This window comes from Sceloporus occidentalis, unplaced genomic scaffold, assembly GCF_023333645.1.
Source record: "Sceloporus occidentalis isolate IW3139 unplaced genomic scaffold, rSceOcc1.0.p SCAF_4, whole genome shotgun sequence".
In the NCBI taxonomy this organism is placed as follows: Eukaryota; Metazoa; Chordata; class Lepidosauria; order Squamata; family Phrynosomatidae; genus Sceloporus; species Sceloporus occidentalis.
The window spans coordinates 62,108,542-62,128,023 of NW_028316984.1; the positions used below are offsets into that span (position 1 = coordinate 62,108,542).

The 19,482-nt window shown below is 40.1% G+C and overlaps 1 protein-coding gene across 5 annotated transcripts in view; it reads left to right on the forward strand.

The window, feature by feature from the left end:
* Positions 1-19,482, forward strand: part of NCKAP5 (NCK associated protein 5) — a 783,557-nt gene that overhangs the window by 563,620 nt on the left and 200,455 nt on the right. For all 5 annotated transcript variants that reach the window (XM_089520139.1, XM_089520143.1, XM_089520141.1 and 2 more), the window contains exon 10: positions 7,536-7,655. In XM_089520139.1, coding sequence (XP_089376265.1) covers positions 7,536-7,655 — 120 coding nt within the window. The remainder of the gene's footprint in view (positions 1-7,535; positions 7,656-19,482) is intronic.

The window sequence follows — 19,482 nt, forward strand, 5'->3', positions numbered from 1 at the left end:
CGGGATACAAATAAATTTTATTATTATTATTATTATTATTATTATTATTATTATTAAGAAATCTGCATGTGAGATGCAAAGATACATGCAGGTGTGGCCTTTAGCATCATTGCTAGTATTGGCCTGGCTTCGTACAAGCTCTTGTATTTTTATTACACAGATACAGTCTTTATTCAGTTTCTTCACCACATCTGTAATCAAAGCATAATCTTATTTTAATCCTGAAATGGATTGGTTTGAAAAGTCACCCACTGAGAATTTGAACTGAAGTCTTTCCTTGTAAAAGTTAACCACTGTGATCTCATGAGAGGATTTCAGTATTTCTGCAAAACTGTTGGCTTCATGGTGAAAGTAGGTGGCCTGTCAGAAATTCTGATGTGCACTGACACCAGACCACCCTGAAACCCTTTGGCTAGTATCTTGTTCAGTAGTTATGAGATTGTAAGTTGAACACATGGTATTGTAATTTTTGGAATGCATGTTTATGGTAGTTTGCAGCCAAAAGAAGTCGCTCCTCCTTTTTTTGCGAGGGATACATTCTGTACCCCCTCGTGAAAACAGAGTTTTGCATATATTCAAGGCCCATTGGCTTGAATATAAGCATGAGCTTGTGGGGGTGTGCAGGTGTGCGCTGCGGGCATGCACCCCATTCATTCCCCTTCCGTTCGTCCCTTGCACATAAGTGAGGGATGCGAATCTGAGAATGGAAGGAGGACTTACTCTCTCATTCATCCAGCCATAGGGTGAGCACAAACAGTTATGCCTGCCAGAATAAGTTCTTCTGCATTGTTTTCCTTTGCTTCATCCTTTAGATCCTTTGTTCCATGCTCCTAAATTTTATCCTCAGCTTATCCAGGGGACATAGCAAAATCCCTAGTTTTGGCCCCAAAACCTGTCCTCAACTTACACTCAACATATAGTCAAATATATACAGTAATTTGTTTTTTGCAGTAGTTTGGGCATTTCTGCACATTGTCTGTGTCCAAGGTTTTCTTACTTTATGTACAGTATTCTAATAATTTCTCCCAAGGTGAAATCCAAAGCAGCTGCATTAGTTGATCAACTGCTATAAAAACTGTATCTGTAGCCAGAACAAAAACAAAACATCTGTACTTATTTTTACTTTTTTTGGCAAAAGACACTGTTTATGTGCTGTTTTTCTTTGCATTTTTGCAAGTTCCTGAGCTGCTAAATAAATAAATAAATAAATAAACGAGTGAAAAACCTTTCATGATTTCATTAAATGACAAGAAACAGTTTGAAATTCTTTGTTCTTCTGTATGAGAATTAGGTTGTTGTTGTTTTTTAAAAAATTGAATAACTAAAAGTATATGGCCTACCAGTGAGCTACAATTGACCATCCTGGATTCTTACTGGGCTCATCTATCATGTGTTTGTCTGTCTATGCATGCAGATATCAGGGGAGAATGAAACAAGTGGGTGGAGACAAGCATGCATGTATTTATGATGAACTTTCCTCATTTACCTTTTTCTCTCATAGTAAATTCAACCTAGTTTAGATGATAATCTTAGGCAAGCTAAGGAGGAAACATCTGCTGTTTTTTGTATAATACAATAGTATAAATTTATTGTTGGATTTTGCATTTAACTATCTTTTATAAATTCTCAGGAGATAACTTAAAGAAATGTATCACCCCAGGTATAAATTAGCAATCTATACAAATTCCATTGCCATGCAGCTAAATAGTACATGCATATGAATGTCAACATGAGCCAGATTAACTTTCTCTAAAATAAAAAAATTCATACGAGATGGTGTGTTTTCCAGTCTTAGTATATTATTACCCAGTTTAGAAAATGTTACATTTTCTTTTTGAAAACTGACAAAATATTGTGTATGCATATGGAGGGGGGGGGTTGTGATAAGAGAATTTTTATCAGTTATTTATAATTCCTTTAGGAATGAGATTTGGCTCAGAACAACTCCTTTTGTCAGTTTCAGAAGGCACAAAACCCACAGGTGCTGTAAAATCCTTATGAACGGACTAAAAGTATAGATTAAAATGTATTTAATAATGTGATTTGCTTAGTATTGATGGAATTTAACAGATGCTTGGCCACTTCTGAATAACACTAGCTAATTTAATATCCTGAAGGGGAAACACAAGGCAGCAGTCTAAATGTTAATGAATGTTAACTGTTCTAGCCTTCCTAATGCCATTTGGACCAAACCCATTTATAAGAAAGGACAGGAAGACAATACTGTACAGTAAATCGGAAATTAGGCTCTTCGGGGTCAGTCACAAATGGCTTCTATACAAATCCAAGTAATAACTGGTAAACAGATAAGTCTTCTACCACACTGCTGTAAAACAGAGCAAGTAATGTCACTAAGAGATAACACCCCCAAGGGGCATCATGAGATATAGAGGAAATCTGAAGAGCTTTCAAAGACTCCAGAAGAGTAATACTTGGTAGCAGCACCAACCATGTGTATTATACAGTACTGTGAATTTTAAATTGCTCCGAAAGGAGTGATATTTATGTTTAAATTAAGCACATCATATAAGAGTGTAAGGAATGAACTACAGAAAGGTCTAGAAGTGTATGAGATGGCTGTAGATCCACTGAGAGATCAGGGCGACATCAACTGAGAGTGAAACCCTGAGTGATTTATCAATGTCACTGAATCCTTGAGATCAAATTTATATTTTGAAATGGGCACTTTGGAAGAGATCATTCCTTATACAACATACAGAATTCCTCCAGTGAGCTTAGCTTTGCCGCAGAAATATGAAGGAAAATATATTAAATTGGGAGTTTTGCCTCAGAGCATGCTATTTCTTCTTCTTCTTCTTCTTCTTCTTCTTCTTCTTCTTCTTCTTCTTCTTCTTCTTTGTTCTTTCTTTCCTTCATTTCCACAAGTTACTGTTTTACTTAAGAGCCATCTAAAAATTGAAAGGAGAATAACAGTTCAGCAAACAGTCATAAATATACTCAGAAAAATATCTTAGGTTTGATGGAACATTTTAAGGCAAATAAGCATCTAACACGTATTCCTTATATTATAACTGAGATAATTCAGTGGCTTCTGTGGCTGGAACTCTGTGGTCATTGTGTTTCATGCTGTGGACATTTTTACAATGTTTTTTTTAAGGGTCTCTTATCTGAACATTTCTCTCATACAGAAACATAAGTTAAGCCATCCTTCAGGCCAAAGGACCAAATCAGACCAAGAGGCTATCTAATGCAACATACTATATTATACAGTGGCCAAATAGATGATTCTGTAAGGCCCACAAGAAAGACTTAAAGTCAGTATCCCTACTCCCCAGGAAACTGGTACTCTGTCACAATATCTGTACCTTAAAGTTGCTTATATGCCATTTTCAGGCTTGATAGTACAGAAGTAGTTTGCAAGAACTATTCAGCAAGAACGAGGGGAGAGAAGAGGATGGGGTGAAGTGTTGCCTTTCCCAGTAGTCTCAGACAAAACCACACTGATCCAATCTTTCCTAGTTTGTATGCTAATCCTCATTTATAACTTTCACCATCTTGACCACTCTCTGATATTGCTACATGTGGTACATGTGTCCTAGTTTTCATCTGTGAAATGTTGGAAGGTGTGGGACATAGGGGCTGGACAGACCGCCCCGAAAAGGCAGTCTGCAGCCACCTGTTTTTACCCTGGATGGAAGCCGCACCAGCCAAATGGTGCAGCCTCTGCTTCCAGCAGGTTCTTTCTATGATGGTGCCATTTGTATGCTGAGCTGTGCATATGTCATCATGGTGGCCCCTGTGTGGACAGGGGCAAGCCATGATGGCACCCGGACAGCGCGGTAGGGCTCAGGAGCATGTGAACGCTCTACTCTGCCAAGCCCTAAAATCAGCCCCAGGTCAGCACAAGGCACCAGTCTGTATTGAGCCTTACTCACAACTTTGCATTTTAGACCTTCTTGGAAAATGTTTGCTGCCTTCGTGTTTGTGCCTGGGCACAAGTCAAGGTGCTCTTTTTGCTATTTGTAGAGCTGGCCCTTTCCTTAGGAACTGTTGAATTATTTATAATAATCACTGGAGGTTATATTATATGACACCTAGTGTGATGTGAAGGTCCTGACAATTGTCCTGTTTCTTTGTTTGTTTTAAATGCCCTTGAGCTGATCTTGATCCTGTGGATGAGACATCTTCAGTTCTCCCTGTCCTCAACAGCTTTGCTCAGTTCCTGCAGTTTCAGACCTTTGGCATCCTTGATTGAGTCTAACCACCTGGCATGTGGTCTGCTTCTCTTTCTGCTGCCTCCTACCTTTCCTAGCATCATTGTCTTTTCTAGTGTGATGTCTGCTCATGATGTGGCCAAATTATGATGCCTCAGTTTTATCATCTTGGCTTCCAAGGACAGTTGAGGCTCAGTCTGTTCAAGGACTCATTTATTTGTATTTTTTGCTGTCCACAGTATCCTCAGCTCTCTTCTCTAGCAACTCATCTCAGGCGAGTTAATTTTCTTTCTATAAGCTTTGTTCTCTGTCCAACTCTGACATCTGTACATGGTGATGAAGAATACAATGGCTTGGATGATCCTCACTTTAGTGTTAAGAGTTATATCTTTACACTTTATGATCTTATCCAGTTCTCTCATAGCTACTCTTTCCAATCCTAGTCTTCTTCTAATTTCTTGACCACAATTTTGATAACAGCCTCTTTTGTAGAAATCTGTTGGAAAGAAATGGCATTATCTTTACGTTATTTTAAATGAGCAGTAATGGCTCTTCTGTGCTGGTATATCTTCATTTTGGATCAGTGCTCTGTTGTTCTTAATTTTAATATGGCCCTCAAATGTTATTGAATTAGTTTTCCCTCATTCTTTTGTTCCTTGGGTTTCTTAAGAATATGAGAAATTTTAATCATTTCTTTATTGTTCATTTTCTTGCACATTTAGTAGCCAATGGGTACAGTTTTTAAATTTAGAAAGTAAATTTTCAGGAACTTTCAGATGTTGATATTTTGGATAAGAGAAATAGTTGCAGTCAGCAATCACATGGCCTCAAAATTGAGTATGTTCCTAGAAAAGGGAGGAAAGCCCTCAGACCTAGGATGTTTTGGGCACATATTGCTAGAGGATACAAATATTCATTAAGAAAGATGTAACTCAGTTTAAAAAAAGTTTAAGTGCATTTCTATTTTTAATATCTATTTTTAATCTGTTCCTCAAGAAAATTATATTATGCTAATTTGCCACTAGGACTGATTTTTTTTTAATCTGTCTATGAATAACTCTAGTGTTAAAACACTTTGTTCAATAATTGGGGTATCTAGCAACTTACATCTTAATCTTTAAAGTACAGAGGGGCAGGAAATGTCAAAATGTAGGTTTTTTAAAAGAAATTATGCACAGGAGGTTTTGCTTTGTCTGTGGGTAGTTTGAATTAACAAGTTCTCATGAAGCAATATTCTTACTGTGTCTGCTGCTTTCAGCTTTAATTGGGGAAGCTAGCCTTTCGGTGTCTTAGTTATTTTTTAGAACCTCATAAAGACTGGCAGCAGTCCTTTTGCTTGGTTATACGGGAAATATATAATAGTTCTCCATAAGAGGTCTGAGATGATGCAGTTATTAAGAGGGACTTCTGTTTGCTGAATTAAAGGATTTGGAATTTTGCTACACTTCAAATAAAAGATATCATTGCCTCCTTGTCATTTTAGAAGGCAGAGAATATATAACATGGAAAGCCTTAGGGGTACTTTAAATACGCAGTCCCTTTGTAATGTGCTCAGGCAAAATGACTTCTTAATTCATTGAGAGTTACCTTTGAATTAAAGCTAAAGCATGGGTTTGGGCTCTCCCCCCCCCCCCCCCCCAGCTATCTCCTTTAACAAAAATGTCTCATTGTGTTACCTCTTTTTTTCCGGTCACTGTACTGGCCTTATTACAGCAGCATGAGAAAATACAAAAACCTTTAAGTTATTTTAGACCACCATTTCCCATTCTGACCGGCTGCTTCAGCAGGTTCGTGCACTTTAGAAGTGGGTAATGTTGATGAATGAATAGGAAGCTCATGACTATGCTTGCTGAGGATATTCTGTCACCTGTGGCTCAGAAAGGTAACTTTTTCAAGTTGTGACCTAGCGGTAGGTAACCAACATCCTGTAGGCCAGATCTACCCTTTAAATGAACTTTTTCTAGCTCCAAGTGGCCTTCATTAATGTTCACTATAGTGTAGTGAAAATATTTGGTTTATTTGTGTTTTTTCTTAGAAGGAAACAAAACAATGAACCTGTGACCTTAGTTTGTACCATTCACCAAGTGAAATTTGGACCGTTACTAATGACCTCTAAACAGATACCTTCTCCCTTGCTTCCTCTGCCTTTGAAGCTTCCTATTTTAATGCTAAATACTTCAATTTCTCTGTGTGTGTGTGTGTGTGTGTGCGCGCGCGCACACACACACACTCGCACACAAACGCATACATGCATGCATGTACATGTATGCATTCATCTCCAGGTTGTTGGAACCACAGCATTTGGTTCTTCTCCACTAAGGTTCTAATAACACACCAGCTATTCTTTTCTATAGAAGGGACATGGAGTTATTACAGCACCTGACCATCCATTGAAAAGTTGAATTGTTATCTCTTCTGAAAAATAGAGTGATTCCCAGAAATCTAGAAATTTCCCAGCCCTGGCTTAGAACAGTCCCCTTAATGTAATAGCAGTTGTGTCTGTATCACCACATGCACAATGCCATTCCTGTCTTTTGTACCAGAGAAAAGAAAGATGACAGGTATCCAAGAAAGCAAATTGAGTACATGTCATAGAAATATTTGTGTACTGATTAATATTTTAGTATCTGCTCAGCCAGATGTTGCTTGCAATCTAATATTTGTGTGTTCTATTTTTCCCTCCATGCTTCATTAGAGTATCAGTGGAACCAACACACCTGACTAAAATTTGAAGTTGTAGAGGGACAGATCAATGTCAGTGCCAGTTGATTTTTTATGAAAAGGTTATGGCAATGGTGGAAACTTGCCCTTCTCAAATAAAGCTATTCTTGTTGTGTATAGTTTCCCTCTTCTTTAATCTAGCATTGGTTATTTCCTTTTCCCATTTTTTTTTTACTTGTGATCATAATGAAATATGGGGATGGGTTGGCTCATCTTTTGTCAACTTTAGAGTGTTTTTAAAGTGCTGTTGGTTATACTTCATGCTTGAAGAAATAATATCCCAGCTGTCTAAACATGTATTTCATGATTTCTTTTTTATTCTTGTGTATGCAGACATGACAAAACATATTTAACTGCTGTCCTATGCACCCATGCATGGGAGTAAGTCCAAATGAATTCACTTGAGCTTTCTTCTAACTATACCTATACTGTACAAGATTGTATTGTTGAGATCATAACTACTAAGAGTACTAGCCTGAACTAGTATACCTATTTTTAAAATGCCATCCAATCTTTAGAGCTACTAGGGCTGAAATGTATTTTTAATCTTAATTTTTAATTCTGTTCTGTTAAGTGTGATACAAAGTTCATGTAACATTTCATTTCATATTGTTTTTTTTTTTTATCTTATTTATGTAGGATTTGAGGGAGGAATGCTTGAAGCTGAAAACAAGAGTTTTTGACCTGGAACAACAGAACCGAACATTAAGTGTGCTGTTTCAACAGAGAGTGAAACCAACATCTGGCCTACTGCTTCAGGTAAACTTATGCAGGAATACATTTGTATAGATGAAATATGTACTTGTACAATTTATACTGACTGAAATTACATAACATTAGCTTATGGCTGTGACAGCAAGGGAAAAAACAGCATTTGATAGGCAGCATTTTAAAGGAACATCCATTATCTAGAGCTTGATATTGTTCAAACTGTATATGCAAGTTCTGGAGACATGCAAGTTGAATCAGAATAAAGTAGAGAGGGGTGGAAGGACAAGAAACAGAGCTCAGTATTACTGGTGAGATTTCATACCCGCAAAAACATTATCCCAGGAACAAGCGTAATAAGAAATTAGGGCAACAAGACATATCTATCCTGCTTCAAGTATGAATATTTTAATCATGTCATTCTGAAATTCTAGAATCAACTTTATTCTGATTCAAGTAGAATTTAGACAAACAGAATTAATTTACACACACACACACACACACACACACACACACATATATATATATATAAAAAACTCTCAGGTAGTAACTAGAATTACATAAATTCATATGCATTGTTTTTTCTGACCCACTTAAAGTCTTTCTGCCCTCCAGAGCTATTCTTGAGGACTGGAAGACCTCTCCCATAGAATGGTGATGATAGTGAAAGGGGTATCAGTTGTTATCCAGAGAAAGAGAAAAATTAGGCACCTCCATTAGATGCAGCTTTCCATCTTTTACATAAATGTACACATGGGAATTTATCACACAGGGAAAATTGGAAGTTTAAAAGGGTCAGAACCTGCATTTATCCAGCATATTAGGCACAATTATACAAATGGTTTTCACATGACATTAGAATCCAACAAGAAAGTGACATGAACCAGGAAATAAGCATTTTCAGAAAAATATTGGAAATTCATTTCCATTTCATTCAAAAATTTTCTCTTTTCTCTTTTCTTTTTCTCTTTTTGTGCAATTGCTGTAGTGTGAAAGCTACTTGCAGTTTATTCATGGGGGTCTCCCTGTTTTTGTGCTTGTTGCCAGATTTCCCATGGTTCTTTGGGATGAGTTTACTTCCAGTGCTGCAGATTAAGTAAAATAAGTACCCACCCTTCTTCGTAGCCAAAGCTCTTAAAACAAACAGCTGATACAAGGGCAGAAAGAGAGAGAGAGAGAGAGAGAGAGAGAGAGAGAGAGAGAATGCTTGCTTCAGAATGCTTGTCTGAGTCCCAGTGCACTCCTCTCTGTGTGTGTGTCCTGCTTCAACCACAGTGATCCCAAAACTGTCCTCTTAAGGGGATTTTGGGCTTCAGCTCCCAGAATCCCAGGCTATTGGCCAGCATGACTGAGGCTTCTGGGAGCTGAAGTCTGAAATATCTTAAAGGAGACAGTTTGGGGATCACTTCAGCCTTCCCTCTGAGCCAGAGCTCTTAAAGAAACAGCTTTACTGAGGCAAAGGCAGGGACAGAGCAAGCGTGATAGGGGTTGTTCCCACTTAAGATTTGAAACGATTTAAAATACAACATTTTTAATAAAATCGATTCAAAATAACACTGTTCTTATCCCGCCATCCGAATCGCTTTGTTCATCGTTCCCATCTGGTTATTTAAATCGAAGTTTTTACCTGCAAGCGTTCCTACTTGGCATGAAATTGGTGTTTAAATAAAGCGATTCTTCTCCTCCATACCTTATTTGGAGCTGTCAATCAATAGTACGTCAGAATGACGTAACGTTAATCCGGAATATTTGGAAGCGATTTATCTTTTGGCATCGTTTCCATTTCATTGACTGTTTGTGAATTTAGCGAATTTAGGAAAGCGAATTTAGGAAACCCAAGCTCTTTCCAGAGGAACTATGGGATAGGTTTTGCATGACAGCATCCCCTCTTCATGTCTCCCAAGACAGCCAGGGAGAATCCCTTCAGAGAGCCCAGAGATCAATGGGGGAGGCTGCTGGAAAAGCGAATTTAGGAAACCCAAGCTCTTTCCAGAGGAACTATGGGATAGGTTTTGCATGACAGCATCCCCTCTTCATGTCTCCCAAGACAGCCAGGGAGAATCCCTTCAGAGAGCTCAGAGATAAATGGGGGAGGCTGCTGGAAAAGCGAATTTAGGAAACCCAAGCTCTTTCCAGAGGAACTATGGGATAGGTTTTCCATGACAGCATCCCCTCTTCATGTCTCCCAAGACAGCCAGGGAGAATCCCTTCAGAGAGCCCAGAGATAAATGGGGGAGGCTGCTGGAAAAGCGAATTTAGGAAACCCAAGCTCTTTCCAGAGGAACTATGGGATAGGTTTTCCATGACAGCATCCCCTCTTCATGTCTCCCAAGACAGCCAGGGAGAATCCCTTCAGAGAGCACAGAGATCAATGAAGGAGGCTGCTGGAAAAGCGAATTTAGGAAACCCAAGCTCTTTCCAGAGGAACTATGGGATAGGTTTTGCATGACAGCATCCCCTCTTCATGTCTCCCAAGACAGCCAGGGAGAATCCCTTCAGAGAGCCCAGAGATCAATGGGGGAGGCTGCTGGAAAAGCAGGGAGGGAGCACTCTTCCCAAAGATTCTCTTTCCAGGGTTGGAGGAGAAGGCAGATTCCATTTGAGAAAGGGAGGGAGAAAGGCTCTATCCCCCCCCCCATTGATCAGAGCCCTTCCTTGCCTGGGCGAGATCAGATGCCTCCTCGCGAGGAGCCTTCCCTTCCCTGCCTGGGCGAGATCAGATGCCTCCTCGCGAGGAGCCTTCCCTTCCCTGTCTGGGCGAGATCAGAGCCCAAGCGGGCAGGGAATGCCTCTTCGAGAGGAGCCTTCCCTTCCTGCCTCTCCTCCGTTAGAAATGGGCTCTCCCCACACAGAGGGGAGGTTGCAATCCACCGGCAGATGCAGGCGCTTGAGCAGCCGGGACTTCAGGCGCTTAAAGCGCTGAAGAGATTAAGCGCCTGTAAACCATTAAAATAAAAAATAAAAATAATCCTTATCTCTTATTGAAAGACCACAGCGGACAAAGGGGTGAGGGAAGCAAAAATGGCCACAGCCACGACGGATGGGGACAGAAAGGGCAACTCCCCCAAGGCCAGCCCCATCGCACTCGGCTCCTCCCATCCATCTAACCCGATTTCAAAGGTTGTCGTTCCTATTTAAATGCTCCGGTTCCTAATTCGAATGAAGGGAAAAACGTAGGTCGGACCCTAGTGTTTTTTTAACACGCGTTAAATGAGGAAAATTCGATTTAAATTTTTATCCCGCTCTATGATTCGATTTGTAGTGGGGACGATTGCGGGTTGCTCTAGAACCGTTCTAGGTTTAAATCGGATCCTAATAGGAACGCCACTCCTTGGATTCGATTCAGAACGCGGGGTTTCACCTAGTGGGAACAACCCCATAGAGAAAAGGCTGAGTTCCCCCTTGCTCTTTCCTGTATATGTCTGCCTCCTGTTTCAGCATTCCTCCATAGCCAGGGCTTTTAAAGGAACAGCTGCTGAGAGAAGGCAGGGACAAACACACACACACACACACACACAGATTGTTGCAGTCTACGTGTGAAAATCATTTGCGCATTTGATCGCTTTTTTGGGATGCACACGCTTTTATCATTATCAGGATGGAGGCAGTTTGGTCCCATCATGTGAAAACCATTTGTGCATTCACGCACAAGTGCAGATTGATCTCAGATTTTTCATGGGATAACAACGCTTTGTGTGTGAAAACCTTTTCACTATTGTGAGTTAATAACAGGTTCTTACCATTTTATACTTCCAGTTTTTCCCTGTGTGGTATGGTATGGATGTGTATCAAAGCTTAAACTCACTGAATTTTTTAAACAAAATGTATGTACTTTTGAATTTTTTTAAATATATGATTTTTTCTCCTCATTGACTAATACTTTTTTTTATAAAACAAAATTGAAAAGAGTGATACCTTTATGGGCCAACTGAAATACGCAAAATATATCATGCAAGTATTTGAAGCTCCACAGACTTTCTTCTCAGGCAAAGGTTGTTTACAAAAGCTGCATTATGTCATACATTGTTTCTGTTGTTCATTTGGTCTGGAGGGATCTCAGTGCAGGAAAAGGCCACTCTACTTGAGCAGGTAGGGACAGAGACAAAAACGAGTAACATTTAAACTCCATTAGCATGAGTTAAGTAACTTCTATTGGATCCAGGGTGTCTGTGTCCTTTGTGAACCCAGAGCGCCTGTGGCTCACTTTTAAACCAGCTTTTAAAACTTAAAAAAAAAAAAAAAAAGGTATGTTTTAAAAAACTGTTTTTAACTGATCATGCATTTTTAAATGGTGTTCCAGTTTTTAACATGTTATGTGTCTATTTGTTGCTATATCTTAATTTAATGTCCATGCCTTGTGAGAAATTATTTTCTTTAAATTATTGTTATTATTATGATTGCAATGAATCTACTCTAAATAAGTTTAAAGGCTTGTGTCAGTTGCCTCGGACATTGCTGTCAAATAACCACAGTACAACATGTTGGAAGTAAGGCCACAACTTTATTTGCAAACAATTGGTAGGGTTGGCACAAAGCATAAGGTCAGGATCTGTGCAATCAAACCACCCGATGTAGTCTGATTATCCAAACCGGGCACCCACCCAGTGCTTGGGATGACCTAGGGGCTAAGGAACACAACTTGATCGCAAACCTTGTCTTGCGTTCACCAATTCACAAAGCCCCTAGTCACCGGGAGGCGCTCCTGCGTTCTGGCCCCCGCAATGGCCAAACGCCTGCCCTATTCGCCCCCGGGTACGTATTGACTCCCAAACCAGAGCTCCATAGCCCTGGTACCACAACGTGCAGATCCTGGCCTATGCTGCCGCCAAGTTGTGACTAAAAACCACCTAACAGCGGTGGGCGGGCGGGAGAAGCACCAAGACTTGCTCCCTTCCACAGCTTGGCTCCGCTCTGCTCGAAGCCAAGCAACCGACTGAGGGAAAGGGCCAGCAACACGGCCTTATATAGGCCTAGGCCCCTCCCTCCCTGCGTGCAGTGCGGGGCCCCGCCTCCAAGGCCCAGCCCACCAATGGGCAGCCTTGGAGGACCAGAAGCCCCGCACCAATGAAACCGTCTCCCAGAGCGTCGCAGAGCGGAAGGGCAGCCCCTTCCGCCCCCGCGCACCAATAGGGAGCCGGGCAAGCCCCAGAGCACTCTGGGGCTTGTAGTCCAGCCGCGTGTAGCAGCAAAACGGTCTGCCCGGAGAGGCGGGCGACCGTTGCTCAAGGTTAGGGTGTTACATCAGTTTCAGTGATATTAAAGCATGATTAGCTTAGTCTGGGCTGCATCCACACTGCAGAAATAATCCAGTTTGAAACCATTTTAACAGCTATGGCTCAATGCTATGGAATTCTGGGATTTGTAATTTGTTGTGGAACCAGCAGTCTCTGAGAGAGAAGGTGAAATGTCTCACAAAAATAACTACAGTTCCCAGAATTCTATAGCATTGAGCCAAGGCACTTAAAGTGGTGTGTAACTCAATTAGTTCTGCAGTGCGGATGCAGCTTGTGATTCAGACGTACAAGGCCTGTGCCTTGCTTTTCACACACACACACACACACACACACGTGTGTGTGTGTGTGTGTGTGTGTGTGTGTGTGTGCAAAATCAAGGGACAGCCTTCACATATCCAAATCATGTGTGTATGTATGTGTGTGTGAGTGTGTGTGAAATATTAAAAGTACTGTAGCTAAGCTACACTTCTCTAAAACTATATACTGTCCACCCTTGCCATATGTGGGGGACCTGTTCCAGACCACCACCACCCCACATATGGCAAAAATTGCAGGACCTCAAGTCCTGTTTGTATGAATGGGGCACACTCCCACATGCTGTGCAGCACGGGCACACACCCCATTCATTGTATGGGGGCTTGCCATCTGTGTGACCTTGAGTCTGCGTATGGCAAGCCTGCATATGGCACGGGCGCACTGTACTTTCTCTCCATAAACCTAATTGACTCAATTATTAGGCTCATTCCTGTCATTCCTCGTCACATAGCTATGTTGGAATCATTCTTGTGCTTTTTCTTGTCAAGCAAATGGTCAGCTCTCACATAGACTGAATGTACCAAGTAGCCATCTGTTGGTTACAATTCAAAAATAGGCTTCTGTTCAACTCATTCTTTGTTACCTTTATTTAAATTTCAGTAGAGCAGTGAATTGTGGTTTCTTGTTTTTTTTATTATACTTCTGTTTCAGTTCTAAAAAAGTGGGTTTGTCAGTTACAAGTCATGTATGAGCTTGGGTTTTGTTTTTTCTTTGTTTCGTCCTCGTTTCTTGTCCTTTCTATTCTGTTAATGATCTCCATATCTGAATTTAGTGTAACACAGCATGTCCCATATCCAAGGACATGCTGTCAGATATCTCATAATAGGATGCATCTTCTTTCCTCTCCCCTTTCCCCTGTATCTCTTTCTGCTGTCCCAAAACAGTTTCCAGGAGTTTCTTCCTACAAACAGTTTTGAGTGAAGGGGAGGGAAGTCTGGACATAGGAGGATTCCCTCATTACAGCTACTTCTGTTGAACTACCCCAACAGTATCTTGCCCCGTATTTCTTTCTTTTAACAGTCTATATGATACTGTGCTTTGCATTTACAGCTATGTCCGATGTGGTAACAAAGATGTGTCCATCTTGAATGCAAATGTGTGAATGTGATGCCCCAACATAATAGCAGGGTCTCAGTGGTATCTTGGGCAAGATAAACCCATTGGATAACAATGCTTTTAAAATTAAATCAATATTTTGACATTATATTTTTCAGCCAAAGCATGGATTTTCTCTCTTGTTTGCAGCAGTATGACACAGCTCATATCTGAACAGAAGTAATCTTTTGAAAATTAGTCACTCGTTTTACTCATTCTTAACACAGTCAACTTCAAAGCAAAGCTTACAATCATTTAGTTGTCTTTGAATTAAAAAAAGTTGAGAACATAATTTCCATTCTAATTTTTGAAAACTGTGTCACAAACAATGTGGGTGCAAAGCCTGTTTCTTGAGTTAGGTATAGATATATATACACATGTACTCTTCTTATTGCTTTTTCTGCTCTCCCCCCTCTTAGTCCTTTGTATTCCAAATAGAGATCAAAAGAAAAGAGATGATTATTCCAGATTTAGACAATTTTATGCAGGGAATGTTTTCAAAAACTATGTTGAGAAGACTTTACAACATAACTGTTACTAAAAGTTATTGTGTTATCCACTTTGGGCAAATATATATACATACAGTTACACATACAAAGTATCCTTGAGTGTGATGATACTGAAGACAAGATGTTTTATATATCTTGGGGATTTGGCTATGCAGATTGCTACATTAATTCCTTGGCAATGGAAAATTTGATACATCCATTGCCAACAATAGATACTACATAAAGGAAATACCATCATGACATGATTAAGGCCTGAAGCAGATAGGCCAAAAGATCTGCACTGGGACCATGCCAGCCCCGATCGCTCTGGGACCATGGTGAACACACGGGGCTGGTTCTGATCTGGCTGCTGCCGCAGTCCTAAACCAGACCGCCAGAAAGAGCAGATTATATCCACTCCTTTTGGGTTGCTTGGAATGGCATCAGCATGACTTCCAGCCACGTTTGGGGCATTCATTGTCTAAACACTATGCCCCAATGCAGTCTGAGGCCAACACTTTTGGCGCATGTGTTTTGGGCCTAAGTAAACCAAACTATGACTCAAAGGGGACAGCCTTTCTGAAAATCATGAAAATTTTAATCTTTGAAGTGTGGCATGTGCCTTTGACACAAAATTCATTTTGATCTGGCTTCAGAAGAGCAATGTAATCTAGTGGTATATTTATTATTGGATCTTTCCTTCTTTTTCACATGAATGGAAAACTCTGCATGGAAAAGTGTTGTATGATAAAATCTAACAGTGGGTGCCCAATCCGTAGCCAGTGCCAAGGGAATTTGAATGTTCTCACCCTTCTCTTTCTGATGTACCTGCCAAAAACCTGCTCCATGGGGCAACTGGATTAGGTTGCCTGGGTAGCTACAGGAGTTGTGGGAAGTTCACCCAGTGAGTTCCCACATTCATGTAAAGAAGTTTGATGTGTGCAACCATGGCTGAATTGAAAAGATAAGGATTTTCTCATGTTTTGACTTCCCCATTACCTGAAGAGTGCCAGTTTTTGACCAGATTGTAGATTGGGTTCTTAATCACTAAGTATGGTTCAATTGCTTATAGAAGGCATAAGCTAGGTAGCTAGGACTAAGGACTAACCATAAGGTTGGTTGGTTGGTTTGCTGTTGTTATTATTGTTGTATGCCTTCAAGTAATTTTTGGCTTATGGCAACCCTAAGGTAAACCTATCACAAGATTTTCTTGGCAAGGTTTGTTCAGCGAGGATTTGCCTTTGCCTTCCAAAGAGGCTGAAAGCATTTGACTTCCACAAGGTCACCCATTGAGTTTCCATGGCTGAGCAGGGATTTGAGCCCTAGTCATCAGAGTCTTAATCCAACACCCAAACTATTACACCACATTGGCTTTTGATCCTGACCATAAGGTTAGGGATCCTTAAAATCTCAATTGATGTGCAGTTTATATAGGCCCATATAGAGACAGGTATAATTCTGTCCTTTAAATTAAACATAATCAGAGATCACAGTGCAGATGTTAAATGCATTATATAGCTGGTACACCTCCATCATATTAAAATCGTATTAAAATGGAGGAGCCATGAGGGCCTGTTTTGTTGTTATGTCCTGTCCAGTCAACTTCATCTTATGACAGTCCTAATGAATGAAAGACCTCCAAGACACTCTTATATTAACAGCCCTGCTTAGCGATTGCAAACTTCGGCACATGGCTTATTTGAGTCAATCCATCTAGGAAACATCCTTCTTTTTTCTTACTGCTATCAACTTTACTGCTCATCATTATCATCTTTTCGAATAAGATATGTCATCCCATGTTATGTCCATATTACTATAGCACTTTGCCTTTTCATGAGAGCTCAAGCTTATGGAGAGAGACTTATGATAGATCATGCCAGAGGAAATAAAAGTAATACTTTACACAATGGGATCTCCAGTATGAGCCACCTTGGGTCCTGTCTGGGAGAAAGGCATCATAAAATGAAATTAAACAAATAAATAAAACACAGGATAATTTTTTTTGAGTGGTATTCAACACTCCCTCAACAAAGTAGGAATGTAGTTTGGAATACACATTCCAATCCCCAAGGAAGAGGACAGCAGGGATTGTGGTAACCACAGGACCATTGCACTAATTTCCCATGCAAGCAAAATGATGTTCAGAATTCTATAACAAAGACTCTGACCATATGTGGAGGGAGAAATGCCAGTGTCCAAGCTTCAGAACATACATTGTTAAGATGAGAGGTCACTTTTAGGATAGAATATGAAGAAATAGAATGGTTTCCAATTGGCATGGGGTTCAGGCAAGGCTGGATTTTATCACTCTATAAGTTAAACTGGAACATTGAATGTATTATATATAAAGGAGGATTAGATTCACAGGATAGAGACATGAAAATTGGAGGAAGGTACATCAACAATTTAAGATATGCAGGTGATACTATTCTAGTAACAGAAAACAACAAAGACTTGGGAGGATTACTGAAGTAAGTCAATTAAAAAAATTGGAAAGACAGGTTTACAATTGAACATTAAGAAAATAAAAATAATGACCACAGATGATTTACATAACTTTAAAGTAGATGATGGAAATGTTGAAATAGTTCAAGATTTTCCATACATTGAATCAGTCATTATTCATATTGGAGGCTGCAGTCAAGAAATCAGAAGAAGGCTGGAAGGGCAGGTGTGAACTAATTAGATGAGATTGCTGAACACTAAAATTAGGATTGTCCATGCACGTGTATTTCCAATTTCTGTGTATGGTTGTGAAAGCTGATAGGAGGAGAATAAGCTCATTTGAGATGTGGTATTAGAGGAGAGTCTTGTGGATCCCCTAGACTGACAAAAAGACAAATAAATGAGTCCTAGAGCAAATCAGACCTGAGCTCTCCCTAGGTGGCTTTGAGACTGCTAAACTGAGACTGCTGTACTTTGCATGTACAGTGGTCCCCCGGGTTACGAAATTAATTCGTTCCGCTGCCCTTTTCGTAACCCGGAAGACTTTCGCAAGCCGAATTGCCATAGGCGCTAATAGCGAAAGCCGCTTTTTGGTGCGAAATAGCGCCGAAAAGCACCAAAAGTTTTTTCGTAACCCGAAAAAACTTTCGTAACGCGGAACAGTTTTTTTAAATTATTTTTTTTCGTAACCCGGGAATTTTGTAAGGCGGTGCTTTCGTATCCCGGGGTACCACTGTATCATGAAAAGACAAGACTCACTAGGAATACACACAGCTACCCCCGCATGTTTTCTGCATTGTGAGATACCACATTGTAGCTACAACAGGGGAACCATGAAGAGTATGTGGACTGGGACTTCAATGACAGTAAAACATTTTTCTTCTTCTTAAATTTGGACTGAATTCGTATGTTTTACCTCTACACCACCAAAATGTTACTGATGCAAAAACATGGAGACTTCTTGAGGAATCCATTGTTGTCTGCCTACAAAGAGGCCTGTGACCTCACTGGAATGGAGACATATTGGATGGCAAAAGAGGGGTCCCTCTTGCGATGCAAATAGACTTTAAATTTCCTGGACTTTGAAAGTTTTCTTATTGCCACATGGCCAGGAGGAGGAGCCTGCCTGCAGAAGATATCCTCCCCAGCATACCATCTTTACTAAGGACTGAAACAACATGCAGGCATCTGACTAACATCTCCAATTGTTTTCCCCCTCCTGTTTGGTTTGTAACATCTTGCCTGATGAAGAAGTCCATGGAGCTTCGAAAGCTTGCAACAAGTACATTGTACATTTCAGTTGGCCAATAAAGGAATCATTGATGGATTTTTGTTTGTATTTAGAAAATACAGTAATGCTTGGCAAGGTGAAGGGCTACAGGAAAAGAGGAAGAATGCATTTTAGATGGACAGACTCAACCAAGGAAGCCACAGCCCTGAGTCTGCAAGACTTGAGCAGAGCTGTTGATGATAGAGTCTTGGAGACTTGGAAACAAGAGAGACTTGGAGGTCTCTCATTCATTGATTGCCATCGTTTGAAGTCAACCTGCTGACAGTTAAAGACAACAATACTTTTTCAATATACCAGGGTAGCTTTTCTTTTTTGTTTTTGTTTTGCTCTTCACACATGCTAATTGTGATTCTGGAGATAACTGTGTTTGCCTTGCTTGTTGTACGCAAGTACACAAAGTTACGGTAAGATCACTTAGAGGAGAATCCCATTCTTTCTCATGTCAAGCTTTATTGTACTGTTTACTGCAGACACGGTACTTGAACCCAACACTGAAAGTCAGTTTTTCTCCAGCCCTCCTTCACCATCCTCCCCATGCCAAGGCTGCATAGCAACAACAACAACCATTCCATCTAGACAGAGAACAAGACAAGGCTTGGGTTTCCTTTAAAAGACTTTTAAAAAATGAGCTTCTTCGTTAGAAGCTTTGTTACTGAAGTATGCCTTCTTTTGTATATAAAAAAAATAGAATATTGCCGTAATAGTTTGCATATTAGTATAAAAAACCTAGTAAGTTAAATACATAAGTTTGGCATAGTTTCAGTTGAATTGTCTCCAAATGGTCTTGTTCTATCCCTTTGCACCAATATTGACATTTGAAAATTATTTTCAAACACATGGATATGAAATGTTATAAAGTTGCCTTGTGATTTATTGGTTGCAGTTCTCTCTGGAGCATTCAGATTGGCCTAATTTAGGCCATTCTCTGAACATAGTGGCCAGAATCCAAAAAGCTCTGGAACTAGTTCTGAAATGCTCCCATCAATACATTTTGAATCTGAATTTTGTAA